The sequence below is a fragment of the Mixophyes fleayi genome, chromosome 1 (assembly GCF_038048845.1).
Source record: "Mixophyes fleayi isolate aMixFle1 chromosome 1, aMixFle1.hap1, whole genome shotgun sequence".
NCBI classification, from domain to species: domain Eukaryota; kingdom Metazoa; phylum Chordata; class Amphibia; order Anura; family Limnodynastidae; genus Mixophyes; species Mixophyes fleayi.
Window position 1 is genome coordinate 354,535,267 of NC_134402.1, and position 15,347 is coordinate 354,550,613.

Genomic DNA, 15,347 nt, shown 5'->3' on the forward strand with positions numbered 1-15,347 from the left:
AAACTGTCCTTGTATGTGAATGATTCTGTATGTCCTTGACAAAGATACCTATAAGGATGGGAGGGAAGGGAAGGAAACATTTTTAGATACCTAAAAAAGTAGCTTACAGTAAGATTAATAGGGGCAACATCTACTCCAGGAGCTCTTTCTTGAATTGAATCTGGAACACTTTCTGTTTCCAAGATAGCGGTAGCTTCTGCTTTTTCATTTACTTCTGTAGGTGGAGTCCCAGTATCTCCGTCAGCTGTATTACCATTGTCTAAACATTGGAAAAAGAACAATTTTGTATTGTCAATTTATACATTTGCAGATCAAAGATAACCATTGTGTACATGTATCTCTCCTTAGAATGCAACTGAAAATGGAGGGAGACAAATGGTAATAGATTGACATTGAAAAAAAGATTACAGATGTCACAATCCATTGGAAAAATAGAAGCAAAAGCCAGCACTGTTGCGCAGTGGTTAGCATTGTTGTCTCACAGTGCTCAGGTCATGGGTTTGATTTCTACCATGGCACTGTATGTGTGGAGTTTACATGTTCTCTCCGTGTTTGTGTTGATTCCCTCCGGTTGCTCCGGATTCATCCCACACAGTCCAAAAACATATTAGTAGGTTAACTGGCTACTGGCAAAAATAGATCCAAGTGTGTGGTAGGGAACAGGGGAAGGCTGGCAGATTTCAACCCGAGGGGCAAGACTCAACTAAGCAGCCTATTATAATGGGACAAAAATGCAGTTGGCCCAGTGACCCAGGCCAAGGTAGCCCATTATGGGAACTGCCTGGGGGGCAGATGCCCTCCTGCTCCCCAGCCCAGCCTGCCCCTGGTAGAGAATTTAGACTGTAAGCCCTACAGGGACTGATGTGAGATTCGATAGAATAGAAAGATTATACCAAAGATTTATTTCCATTAATCAATTGTGTTCTGTCAGTTACAAAGTTTAAAAGCTGTAATAGAAAATGTGAGTTTGTCAGATATGTATATGAATATCTCATGAAAAAGTAAAACAATAAGTGTATGTTATGTTTTCATGATTTGCCACCATAATTTACATTTCTCTTTTGAAACTGTGCACACAAAGTTTGAATTGCTTCAATTCCTTAAACCTGAAACACCATTAGAGCCCACACAATGCATTTCAGTCTTTGACTGTAATAATACTTACTGTCACTAGATGGATCTAGCGAGATTGTATCTTCAGATTCCTTGCTCTGCTCTTCTATATCATTTCTTAGTAGAGGATTGTTAGTCTCTTCTTCATCAGTAACAATGTTTAACTTTAAAAGTTCTTCAGGTTCTAAAACAAAAAAACAACGAACTAGTCTGTGAATTCAAGCCTCTCAATATAGCTCAAACATGTCAGATTGTACAATTTATCCAATTATATGGATTAAAAATTCTTTATTATGATTCAGTTATAGGGTCCATAAATTAAATAAACCATTATTCTCCTTGAGTCTGCCATTGAAATGGCACCCTTACTACTTTTGCAGGAATCAATTATTCATTGGAGGAGACTGATGATTCTCACACAATAGTACTACTAGATCAGTGTTGGCTAACCTGTGACCCTCCAGGTGTTGTGAAACTACAAGTCCCGGCATACCCTTCCAGCAATAAGCTGCTATATATTGGCAAAGCATGCTGGGACTTGTAGTTTCACAACACCTGGAGTGTCACAGGTTAGCCAACACTGTACTAGATCCAGGATGCAATATATCTGTGAGTGCTGGAGTGCAGATTAGACCCAATCCGAGTGTCTCTCACATCCAAACAGTTTTAGTTTTTCAACTTTTCATTCTGGTTCACACAGTATTAATATGGAAGCTGTTATAAGAGTATAGCATAGCAAGATAAGCAATCATAGCAAAGGAAACTCAGATGGTATCATTAGTCACATGCACGGAGAGGTTGAATTGCTATTATAATAAATATTACCCACAATTTTCTAGCTAGTCATACTTTGAGGCACTCAAATTACACTATCAAAAGTTGCCATAAACTACACAAATTCAGCTAATATAGACCAAAAAAGTAACTTTGGGATCGTCATTACAAGTTCTCAGGTATGCATAGAACAATACATTACAGGTCATATAAATACAACTTGCGTTTATCTTCCCGTCTACACTGGACACTGTGCACTCAGGGGTTGTGTTACCACTAACCATAGTAATTATGGTGTGGATATGTGTAAAGTTAGACTTGTGTTACAATTAAGGAGGGACAATTAGTAACAAGTACTATAAGTATGCAGTGCAGTCAGATAAGCATCACCCACACGGTGTGGGTCACACCACAGCGCCCGATGTCTTACCCATAGCTATCTCCACTTCCACCTCTTCCTCTCTGATGCTTTTGAAGAAGAACAGCGCTGAGGATCCCTCGTCCACAGAGCTCTCGTTCAGAAACCGCAGTAGTTTGTCCCCATGTTCCCCGTCGTTCCGGTTGAGCAGCTCCTCGAAGCAGCTGGGGTCTGTCAGGCCGAAGCCGCAGTACACCCGGTCCCGGATCCATTCCACGCGCGGATCGTCCAGGGACATGTTCTCTGTGTACGCTGCCTGTCAGTTTGTGGTCGTTATGGCAACGCCACGCTGCCGGCACTACATCTTGGGTCTATAACTGCGTGCGCAACTCCTAAAATCCAGTGCTTCATATCCATGCGCCTGGTAACCACTGGACTGTATCGTGAGAAATGATACATGCATATAATTACAGCTATATTAGGCATTGTTTATGGATACTCTGTGTAACTATCTATACATTTTTTAGAAATGCATGTTAGGCAATTTCAGTAATATCGAACATTAAAAGTGAATTTCACGAAGAGATGCTTTGGTGAAATTGTAGGCGTTTTGTTAAGAAATACGTATACTTTATTTGCAGAAAAATATACAAGAAAACAAACATAACCACATTACTTTCAAGTGTACTACTTGAAAGTAATGTGGTTATGTTTGTTTTACAGCTGAAACAATACACCGCAAAACATAAATCAGTCATACCTTATAGAACAATACAAGACATATCGCCATGCCTCCCAACTTTTTGATATTCCATTCTGGAGTTTGTGAAGGGGAGGTCAGTGGCGCACGCAGGGGGGGTTTCTGAGTCTCTAGAAACCCCCCCTGCGCTAACAAAGTGGACACTGTCCTATACAGCAGCCGCGGCGCTGTCAAAGAAGCGTCCGCGGCGGTGCTGTGCTGTATTATATACAGCACCGCCGCAGACGCTTCTTAGACAGCGCCGTGGCTCAGTGGCGGATCCAGGGGGGGGGCGATAGAGGCGATCGCCCCCCCTAGCAGACACTTGCTGCCAACGGCTGCACAGTATGTGCAGGTCCGTCCAGCCATGACAGGCAGGGGCAGTGTGCTGCCCGGCTGCTCTGATTGTGTTTAAAACACAATCAGAGCAGCCGGGCAGCACACTGTCCCTGCCTGTCACGGCTGGACGGACCTGCACATAGTGTGCAGCTGTCGGCAGCCTAAGATTTTAGAAAGAGGACGGGGCCTAAATCGCCCCGGGTACAGTAGTTTTCTAGATCCGCCCCTGCCGTGGCTGCTGTTTAGGACAGCGCTGGCGAAACGGAGCTGCTGCGCATGCGCAGCAGCTCTCTCTCGTTTTTTTTTTTTTTTTTTGTTATTTTTGGGGTTGGCGGGGAGAAACACCCCCCCCCCCGACAATCCTCCGTGCTCCCCTGAAGGTGGGGGGTATGAGTGGAGGTGATGTGCCGCCTGTGATGTAATGATGCTTAGGGGTAATTTTTTACTTTTATTTTAAAATTGTTTATTGATTATTTTTGCATGTCAAAAAGGAGGGGGTATGAGGGAAGGGATGTAGAAATAGAAGGGAAAGAAGGGAGGGGTGTACAGTGTCAAATTGGAACCAATTGCAATCTGATAATAAGCAAATTTGTAAATCTCGAACAATACAGCAAAGAGGTGGCACAGGGTTACCTGAGCGACGGTCCTGAGCGGTAAGAAGGGGGTGAGTAATGGAAGGAGATGGGAGAGGAGGGGGGGGGGGGGTGATGAGGTGGCTGTTAGTAAAGAGAGTAGGGGGATGGAAACCAAAATACGTATGGTAAATTAGGAGTGGTGCTCATTCTATAGGCCTATTGTAAAATAGGGGGTCCAAGCGTTCCAAGTGGAGGAGGACTGGAGGGGATGGTTATGAATCATACTAGTGATATGTTCCATTTTATGTGTTTACCAGACTTTCGTAATGAGTGTTTGGACAGTGGGTGGGTCAAGTTTTCTTTCAGTTGAGGGCAATAAGGCATCTCGCTGCCACGAGGATGTGTCCAATCAGTTTTTGTGTGTGTTTCGGTGTATCAGGGACTGTGTGTGGGAGAAGATAATAGGAAATATTGTCAGGGAGACGAACATGTGTGACATTTTCAATCAGGCAACGCACCCGTTTCCAAAAATGTGCTATTTTGGGACAAGTCCACCAATTGTGAGACAGGGTGCCTTCCCCTCCACATCCTCTCCAGCATAAGGTAGAAGCAATGTGGCAGATGATCCCGAATCTTGTGGGTACCAGGTACCAGCTGAATAGGTGTTTGTACGAGTTTTCTTTTTGTCGTGTACAAATGGAGATTTTAGCAACAGATTCACTGATTTGGGTCTAATCCTCCGGGCCAAGGACCTTCTCCATGTCCTCCTCCTATCTAAGCTTCTGTCTTTCCTTGGTGGATTGGTTATGCTTAGTAAAGAGCGAATAGAATGTTAAGATCAGGTCACTGGAGGAGGACCTACCAAGACAGAAGGACTCCAGCACAGAATGGGGACTGGGGATCCTTCATTTTATTTTGTCGTGATAAAAGTGGAAAATCTGGAGATACTGGTAGAATGCTGAGGTTGGTATCCTAAAGCAATTCTAGAGAGCAGAAAATCTGGGAAATGGTAGAAGGGACTATGTGTTAAAAGAATTTAATGTTATGAGACGTCCATCTTTTACATGTGATGGGGTACAGTCCTGAGGCAAACTCTGGGTTGTTCCAGAGGCTTAGGTGTCACTTTACAGAAGGGGGTGGGACAAAATTATGCGATTCCCTGAGAATTGTGTCATGGTGGTTCTAATCCTACCCAGAGACCTACCCAGATTTTGGGAACCTGCCAGCCATTCCAGGAGAGTTGGCAAGTATGCATATGGCATTCAATATGACATCCTACGCTATACATCAAGTACTGCACTATTAATTCATCACATAAACAAGACAACTGTTTCAAAAAGCAATGGGGAGAAGTTGTGGCACCTGTCACAGCTAAAGCCCCTTCTAAGAGGAAGGAGGAAAAAGGTAGACACAGAGTTGACCATACATTTATTGTCCTTCTCACAAACATAAAGTTACAAACAAAGAAAGCTTACAGCATGGAGGGGATGTTTGGGATTCCTTTTCCACCATTGAGGGGCACCTTGTACATACCTGTCGGGCTGGCCCTGAATAGGCTGCTGGATAAACCAAGCAACCAATATGTGATTCATGTATTTACTTTGGCCAATGTCTGAATAGCCAGAACTGGGAGGTTGCCCTGCTCTCCCGGGAGGTCTCCCAGAAATGCGGGACCCCCCCCGGACAATCCAGGAGAGTAGGCAACTATGTGTTAAAGAAAAGCAGCTAATGAATCTCTAGAGACTGAAGTGTCTTTTACATTTCTTTCTCCATTACTGGTCATGTTGTCTTACCTGTCAGTCTTTGATTAAATCTTGGTCTCCATGAAAATGGCCACCTCCATAGGCATCAATACATGGACATAGGACACAATTTCTGAACTGTGTCATCATGCCACAGATGACGAAGCCAACCACATATTGTATTGGCTCAGCATCAGGGAGAATGCCAGACTCTTCAGTGAGGGAGATCACCCCTATTTCAGGGAGTCTCCCTGAGATTCAGGGAGAGTTGACAAGTATGGCTCTACTCCTCCGTCCAGTACCACCCCTAATATTATTTGGTTTAGGTTAACCCTAAAACAAATAACCCTATTAGTCTATAGGGCTTTTTGCATTTTGATAGATTCCATTATAATCAGCCAGGTGTGTTTAAAAAGAAAAAAAAATGGTGTAGGGAGAAGGAACATATAAAATAAAATGCAATATAAAAGGTGTTTTTTTGTTGCATTATTTATATTATTTAAGATTTATTATTTATAATAATAAAGTGTCGCTGGATTAAGCAACACTAAAATAGCCTCTTTTTATATTGATCAATATATATTGTACCGAAAACCACCCTCTGCATTGTATTGCATAGGTTAGCATATATATATGTTTCGGGAGCAAAAATGCATCGCACTTGGAAAGTAACACTTAGGAAGATGACATAAGGCTTGTTTGGTTCAATTTAGCTCAATTTATTTAGCTAGGAGATACAGTAGGTGTGGGAAAAGTGCCATATGTAAAACACTAACTTCTGATAGATCACATATTGTAATATTGTTCTAAATTGTATTGCAGATGCTGACATATGGCTGTGTCAGGGGGCAAAGATGCATTATACATGGAACATAACTTACACTACTGTAAATAACATAAGGTTTGTCTGTTTCCATTCAGTTCTACGACATTTATCTGTGGGGCTCTATAAGGAGTTGATTTAGTCTCTGGGGATGTTTTTGTTATTTTGTTATTTTTATTTATTTTATTTTGGTTGGTCAAGAGAGTTACAAGTACATGTAACACTGCAATTGAACAACACAGAAAACCATCAAATGTCTGGTAAAATATAGTCATTTTCAACATGAAGAAGTCATAACAAAAAGTATCAGCAGTGAACCACGGTATGAAAAAGTATGACCAAATGTTTAGGGGTAAAAAGTATTTAGGAGTGGAGTAAGTGCGGGTTATTAGCCAGGGGGTGTGGGGTTTCTTCTCACTACACATGCTCTAAAAATGGGAAATATTGGGGTAGAGGAAAATAGAGACCTGTTCACTGCGCACAGTCAATGAGCCCATATTTTGTTAACCAAACAGCTCTATCATGTTGTAGCAAGTTATTTCCTCCATGACCGCTATATGCTAAACTTGTTTTTTTAAGTGTGGACACAATTCGTTCTAAATTTTGGCTAATAGGAATTGGGATGCTGCTAGAATTTGTGCAGCAAGCTTCATAGAACAGGTAAGTGTGTGTGTGTGTGTGTGTGTGTGTGTGTGTGTGTGTGTGTGTGTGTGTGTGTGTGTGGGGGGGGGGGGGGGGGGGGGGGGCACACCCAAGAATATCCAAGAGTCCTCTGTTATCGGGGCCTCTAAGATGCTATGCAGGGGTCTGTGTGCTTTTTGCCCATAGTTATTAAAGAGGATGGCCACCATCAGGGGGGTACAGCTACACTGTTGTACCGGGCCCTCTGGTGAGCCCAGGCCCGGTACAACAGCGCAACACAAACTTACTTGGGGGACCGCCGTCTTGCAGTCCGCTGGTCTCCGCTACTCTGCGCTGATATCTTCAGCCTGGCTGTCACCGTGACAGCCAGGCACCAGAATGCGATCGCAGGGGTGGAGGAATCATTCCCATGCGATCACATGATCGCAGATCCCACCGTACTGGGCCCCATGATTTCTGATGGTGGCCCTGGCCACCATATATCAACTATGAGGCCCTGTTGTCACAATTTCAACAGCAATTAGGTGGGACAAGGGAAATATTTTATTTACCTTACAGGGGTATAAAACTAGTGACACACTTTATAGGAAGTTTCTTTGAACATAGTTGAGATGGAACTTCTAGTGATTCCCGGTCTCATGTTCCCCTCTCCCCAGGTCTCTTCATTCAGTGTGCCCACATCCCTCTCCCATTCAGCTTCATGGTATTTCTGTGAGGGTAGGGCATTGGCAAGCAAAATACAATTACCCCAAAAAAAAAAAGAAAAAAAAAAAAGGTGTTTTAGTGTGATGCACAAATCTAACAGACTAAATTACTTTAATACTAATATGTATTTTACGGTATAGCTTACAATGAACATTATAAATAAAATCAGTCTATCAGCAGAATATACTAAAATATGTGTAGTGTAAAAAGCCATGCTGGAAATGTCTCATAATATGAGATTATTCAGTACATGATATATTCCCAAAATGCTAAATATTGACCAGCGGTCCATCCCCAAACAGAATAAGATCTTGGATAATGTGTGTCTGAGGAGGGAGCGGGGGGGATGGGTTTAGTATCTGGAGGGGGGCTGCTGTTAAAGTCCTGCCAGGAACAGCCTCTGACCACATCCACAGAAATCACCAGGAAAAGTAAAATCAGTTTGAATCCAGTATCAGAATCTGGTCCTACACAACCTTGGGGGAAGGCAGGATTGCCCCAGATAGGATTCGGGGGGAGAGGGGGGGGGGGGGGGATGGAGATGTAATATTCAGCTTTAAGGAGTGTAGACAGTGTAAGGACAGGAAAATTTAAGAAGCCAGATTTAATATCGAGCCAAAACTGTGTGTCTGGGGGTGGTGTGGCATACGATGCGACTATTTGGGAAAAATGTGCTGCTAGATATGCCTTTCCCCCTATGACTAGGTTTTATCAGTATGTTGGCTGAAAGTCTTGGTGGTCTGTTGTTGCACATAAACAATGTCCAGAAAGCCCTAACATGATTTAATAGGGAGAGGAGTACTGCCCCCGGGAGAGTCTGAAAGAGGTAAAGACATTTGGGGAGGATATTCTTTTAACAGCTATGATCCTTCCCAGACAAGTGATAAGGCAGCTCTGGTAGGTTAGCCCAGCTTATATTTTAGAAAAGAGGTGGGAATTTTTTTTTTTTTTGGGAAAAGCAAGTCGTACCGGTATGTGAGAAGACCCCCAGGCCTTTCTAGCATGCCACTTAAAGCTTCATTTATTTTTAAGAGGCGTTGGATATTAGAATAAAAGGAGTTCTTCAACGTGCAGTAATAGTACAACCAGGCAGCCAGTACTGGTACTACAGAGAAACCAGTAAAGCTAATGTAGACCTTTACTTTATAGTATCACAGTGCAAACTTGTAACTCAGGAAGGGCACAGTGCATTAAAGGTGTAGTAAATGTTAAAATTGATATCTCGAGCTTCACATCTGTAATAAAATGTTTTCTTCAATCTCCACATTCATCCATAACTCCTTTCTGCTGACATTACAGCTACCTAAGCAGCCTACAGGAATGCTCTGTGAGGTACTCTGGCCTAGAGGCCCGAGACTAGTTAACTACACATTTGATGTTTTCTCATTTAAATTAGTGGATACACCAACAGGAGATGTTTTCCCTTTTCAATAAAATGCTCTGTCCAAATAAGACATTTGTAGATACATAGGAGTATGAGTCCGGTATATAGTTGCTGGATTTTTTTTAATATAATGTTTGCATCAAATGTTTTGTAATTTAGTTCAGGATGGTTTCATTTTGTAAAGGATTCCAGATGCTTTTATTGCGTATCTATTGTGTAGTCCTGTTCATTGGAATCTCAGTGTGCACAGGAGAAACACTAGTTAATTTAGATTAACCAGCCAAACTTTCAATTAACTGGTCCAGAGAGTTAGTCCAAGGTTGTCATGAACAGTCTTCTATAAACAATTAACTCAGTATCTATCACCTTCAATTGTCCATTACCATCCAAGGTGGTGTTGTGGGGTGGTTTAAGTCATGTTCCCTTGGATTGAAAGTGAAGGGGGGGGGGGTAGGGGGGAGTCACAAAAATATGGAGCATTCAACTATGTGTTAACAGCTTTCCTTATGTCATTCAAATTAGGTTTTATACTCTAGTTCCCCATGGTACTCAAAATAAAATAAGTGCAAATATTTGTGCTAAAAATATACAAATTTGTTCATTGGGAATAATTGCTCTTTTAAACAACTTTCTTTTTTTGGGATTTAATCATTTTTTTTTAATGTAAATGAAATACCCAAAACATAAGAGGAGGTATAGCAAATTTCATTAGATAGTTGAAACTTTTGTAGAATAGAAACACTTGTTAAAAATATCAGATACATCATTTTAATGTTCTGAATTATACTTTCCAGAGGCAAATACCAATTGTTAATCTCAAAAAACTATTTCCCCACTTAAAAAAGGAGTTTACAGGAGTCAAGTTTGAAATAATGTACATTACATATTACAATTGTTACATTTTTCAACATACATACAATCTTACAAATATATAAAATCTTCATTAAACTTATTCACAGCATTCTGAGATTAAATTATCATTCTGAGTTTACGTTATCAAGATTTAATATAATATTCTAAAATGAGAAATTGTGAAGAACTGTAAAGTAAGAGTAAGCCACATTTCAATACTTAAATAACCCAAGGTCTTTTCAAGATTATAACATATATACATAACTTTATCTGACAGTCAAATTAGCACATGTCTGAAGAGGTAGGAAATCTGTGATGGAAGCCATCTTAAAAAGGAGTTATGTGTTAAGAATACTTGCATAGGAAACAATGCCATGTTTAGTTCTATATTCAAATACTGTTTAATTATTAAATAACATTTTGGGACTTTTTTGTATATTTGTTTTAAAAACATTTAGGGGCATATTCAATTAGGTGCAGGCATCGCGGCTACGCGCCGGAACGGCCCGCGAAGGTAATCCACAGTACCGCAACACCACAGATTTCCATTTGAACCCCATAGGGTTGCAAATGGAAATCAGTGATGTTTCGGCACCGTATTGGCACACTTACATGCGCAGCCGCGGGTCGCCCAGACCTAATTGAATATGCCCCTTAAACTTGGCGTCCACCCCTGGGACCCTCCTTGTTTCTTGCAAACTGTGCAACAGTTCACTATGCTGGAGTACTTGATATGTCTAGTTGTATTCAAATGAGATCCTGAAAAACTAGTTGTTGAAGCTTATATTAATGCATTTTATGATAGTGTCAAGATGATCTTGCTTTTTAAATGTATGACAATACATATCAAGACTTGAAAAATAAAAAACAAAAATGAAGGAATGAAATGCACTGATGCTCCCTGGTGATATGTTTAAACCAGGATTGTTCAACCTGCAAGGTACTTCAGCCTGTTAATTCAGTTTACTTTGTGTAGGATTGTATTCTTTGCTAACAGATTAATCTTAAAATAGGTTTAGTTTGAGTATTTGTAATGTGAAGAAACATAAGGGACTGCTTGGTATACGATGATCCACATTATGCGGGTTACTCTGGACAAGCACACTTTAGGCAGTTGCGGTTATTAAGGAGTCCGCAATACAAAATAAGCTTGAAAAATCCTAGTGTAAACTATGTTTATCAAGTTCAAATATCATTTTTGTAGGATAAATCAGGAGGCTGTCGACCTACAGATGCAAAGACATGTACTTAAAGGAGAAAGGAGAAAATTTGTATCCGGCGCCAGAATAAAACTTGTTCTGAAATTCCACCCTGTTAAAGAAGACAACATTAAGTTAGATACACAATACAATAATTGTTCACAAAAAATATAGTATTTTACATATTAATAAGATCTACACTTATAGTTCATATAATATATTTAGAAAATCTTAATTTACCAATAAATCCACATATCTCCCAAGTCTATGAGGTAACAGAGTAACCAATGAGATAGCTCAGAGGCAGAGCACTGCTCTGCTCTCCCTACTTAATCCCTCTTCCAGTAGGTTAGAACCATTTTACATATTGTAATGAGAGAAACAGTGACACATCTAATATTTATCAATATAACCCATAGTAGTCTAATAGGGCCAAACAGTGTGACATTTAAATTATTATTGTTATTTAGCCCATTGCATGATGCAAGTCACCTCCCTCATAGCCTGGGGGCACCTGGTGCCTCCCTGGAAGTTCAGGTATGCCACCGCACCATGTCATTGTCCAATTGTACCTTTATGGCTCCTCCTAGAAGGATGAGCCACGTCTTGACCAGTGCCCTTAGTACTGCCCTCAACTCTAGTACGTTGAATAGGAGCTTGGATTACCACATGCGTCCACCAGCCCTGGAAATGCTGCTGTAGGATGACTGCCTCCCAACCACAGAGACTTTCCAATTCCAGATAGTGAATGGACGACCACTGGCGAGGTTGGTTGTCTTCAGCAACCACAACTTGATCGTTTCTATCTCTGGTGGTTTCCTGTAGGTTAGGCCCTAGTGTTAACCTGGCTTTAGATTTTCCTTGGGGACAAAAGGACCAATAGTTCTAGGAACATTAGATGGAAGAAACAAACCCTTCCTCTGCCGTGGCCACAAAGATAAACTTGTCTGACTCCTGGCCAAACAAACCTCCCACTCCCTGAAAAGGGAATGGATTCTAGAGTCTTTTTGGACTCTGTGTCAGCTCCCCAAGCTCACAACCAGAGAGTGTGGTGGGCAGCAACTGCCGAGGCAGAGATCCTTGCCACCAGCAAGTTGACATCAATGGCGGCCTTTAATAGGTATCTGCCACATCTCGGATGATTTTTAATTGTGAAAGAGAGCGAAGAGTAGTGATAAAGGGGCACTCTTTGTCTAAATAAAATTTACAAGTCTTTATTGATATACATTAAAAAATGTTCTAATACATGGAACATTCCCTTTTAATAAATACAATTGAAAAATAGCGAAATATTTAAAAGATGAAATAATAGTATGATGATTGTGTTAATTACTGTTAAAAAGTAGTAAATTACTACCTTAGCACCTCGCTAATTAGTGTATGGGGAAAATTATTTTGATTCTGATAAATACATATAATGACCCAACACTACCTGCTACATATATATAATTTACAGTTGAGCTGCCCAGGATTTTGAGTCCGTTTAGACAATAAAATAGTTGCCTTTAATAACAGCTCCTTTTTAATCCATCCTAATAGATATAAACAGACAGTCTCTTATCTGTTCAAGAAAATTCAGTTAGACTGTTTTGCTATGCTAGTACTGCTATAAATGAATAATCAGCTCTGTGTGTCTTCCTAATTGGTATAAGTGAACATCTGATAGTCCAAATATACTGATTGCTCATATTGTTACTGTTGAAACTAAATAGTGAGCTGTGAGAGTTAGTGCTACATATCATGAGCTCTATGAACTCAATAGTAAGCCGATCTGACCATAAACTGACAGTGTCAGCATGTAGGCTTAGCAGGATAGCTGAATCTGTCTAAATCAATATCTGTCTAAGTAAGCAGGAGAGCGTCGCGCTGTGCTGCCAACGCGCGTTTCGCTATCTATCTTTCTCAAGGCAAGCCGATGGAGCCCTCAGGTCAGCCTTTTATTGTCCGAGACCACACCTCTAATCATACATCATTCATAGCAACGTTTATAGCAACCAGGAAGTTCGTCGTTGATAGACAGGTCTCTGAACCAATAGAAATGTTTTAATCTTTTCCTCATACATCTGAGTCTCTATCCTCTTATCCGTTAGCCATAAAGAACCAAATTACATTAAGGATTACTGGGACAGATTATTCCACTGACAGGTAATTAAAAATGATTAATTATATCTATATTATGATCTTTATTATATATCTTTATTAATCATACCAGGAATAGCAGATGGATTACAAATTATTTTATTCATCTGTGATTTCTATTCAAAGCAGGATATCTAAGATATCCACAGAGGATCCATTGATACCTAATTTCGGGGTGATCTTCTATAAAGTAAATTAAGATTAGATCTATAACTTCAATAGGTATTAATATTTCTGTAACATACTGTAATAAAATTTCTTGAATCATATTTTATATCCATAGTTGGCATTAATAATTATTTTTAGTAAATCTTAGTGCTACTCGGATGATCCCAGAGTAGAAGCAACTCAGACCTGGGTCTGCTGGCTGCAGACCCTTTGCCAGTTGGCTAGTCCACCATTCTACAGCCTTGCTGAAGAAGGTGTAAGCCAGAGTGGGTATAAGCGGAGTCCCTGCTGCTGAAAACATGGACTTAAGTGTCACTTCCATTTTTTTCTATCTATCTGTGTGGTCTTTAAAGATAGTTGTTCCTGGAACCAGGATTGTGGTAGATCTTGATAGACACGCCCCTTGTGTGTCAGCAGGAGACTGCCACTTGTGTGTCAGCACTAGAAAGAAAGGAGTACAGTGACTGAAGCCTGCAGGATACCTGAAACCTGCGATCAGGATGCCCCCAGGCTTTGCATAAACAATCGTACAAATTGGGGAGAAGATGGGAAGGTGACCACCTCCTTCTGACCTTTGAAGAGGGATGCGGACTGAACCAAAAATTCCTGACTTTCCTGAATGCTCAGAACCTGTTGGACTACCTTGACCAGAGCCTCTACTCCCTGTGATGAAGATGAATCTTCCTCTTTCATTGAGGAAGGCTCTGGATCAGAAAGGTCTGACACCTTCCCTTCCTCTTGAGAAGAGAGATAGGAGATGGCTTCAGGCGTGGAACCTAAGGCCACTGGTAGTGGACATCTCCGGGACCTAGAAGTAGATTCCGAATCTCTGTTGCCCCCCTGGAGCATCCACTCCAGAGATGTGGACAACTGTTCTAACCCCTAAACAGTGATAACAGTTTCCTGGGCCTAGACCGCTTCTAATGAAGTCTCTAGAAACAAGTCTCAGTAGGGGGTTGGTGAAGGCAGAGTTCTTCAAGCTGAGAAACTGAAGCAGAGGAGAGAGGGTCTACTGGCAAATAGTTGTGGGGTCAATTTCATCATGGCCTGAATCAGACCCAAACTGATTCTCTCATTTCTGGCTGACCCCCTTCCCCAGAGCGCCCGCTTTACGCCAGACACATGGATCCTCGGTCTAATGGTGCACACTGAAATTTAGTATTACACCCAGAGCAGGCAAACATTTTTGCCACCGCTCCTCCCTATAAAGTAGGGTGTAGGTAAACAATGCTAAATAGTTCTAGCTTTTTACACACTAAAACAGAGTGAAAATAAGATTTTTGTACTTACTGTAAAATCTCTTTCACTTAACACAGTTAAGACAGACACTGCTCACAATGGGGTATAGAGGGCGCTGTGTGGAGCAGGGCACTAAAAAACTTGTCTAGCCTGCTCCCCTCTCTCTATGCACCCTCCGGCCATCTTACTCAGTTTATTTAACTAGCAAAGCCGCAAGAGAGGGCACAGCACAACCAACAGAAAACACAACAGAACTGTCAGAACAACAAAAGGGTGGGAGTGCAGTGTCCCCAAACTGTGTTAAGTAAAAGAGATTTTACTTAACACAGTACAAAAATCTTATTTTCACTTGCACAAACAGATGGAGAACACTGCTCACTATGAGGATGTTTCAAAACTGCCCCTATGGGTGAGAATTCTCATATTGAGCGGCACATAAAACTTTGCTTCCAAAAGACACCAGTTTCAGCCTTAAAGATGTGGAACCTGTAGAATCTGGTGAACGTGTAGACGGAAGACCAGGTAGCTGCACTGCACAACCGAAGCCCCATGTCGC

The 15,347-nt window shown here is 41.2% G+C and overlaps 2 protein-coding genes across 5 annotated transcripts in view; both read right to left on the reverse strand.

Annotated features, from left to right (window-relative positions):
• Positions 1-2,572, reverse strand: part of DNAH10 (dynein axonemal heavy chain 10) — a 145,858-nt gene extending 143,286 nt beyond the window's left edge. The window contains exons 1-3 of the mRNA XM_075177193.1: positions 2,318-2,572; positions 1,166-1,297; positions 108-259 (exon numbers count right to left, since the gene is read on the reverse strand). Of these exons, the coding sequence (XP_075033294.1) occupies positions 108-259; positions 1,166-1,297; positions 2,318-2,543 (510 nt within the window). The 5' untranslated portion in view covers positions 2,544-2,572. The remainder of the gene's footprint in view (positions 1-107; positions 260-1,165; positions 1,298-2,317) is intronic.
• A 7,311-nt stretch (positions 2,573-9,883) lies between these two features.
• Positions 9,884-15,347, reverse strand: part of ATP6V0A2 (ATPase H+ transporting V0 subunit a2) — a 49,978-nt gene continuing 44,514 nt past the window's right edge. For 2 of the 4 annotated variants that reach the window (XM_075177235.1, XM_075177226.1), the window contains exon 20: positions 9,884-11,357. In XM_075177235.1, the coding sequence (XP_075033336.1) occupies positions 11,257-11,357 (101 nt within the window). In that variant the 3' untranslated portion in view covers positions 9,884-11,256. Of the gene's footprint in view, positions 11,358-11,817; positions 12,106-15,347 lie in introns of all 4 variants that reach the window. The other 2 variants (XM_075177216.1, XM_075177206.1) reach the window with 2 other exon arrangements.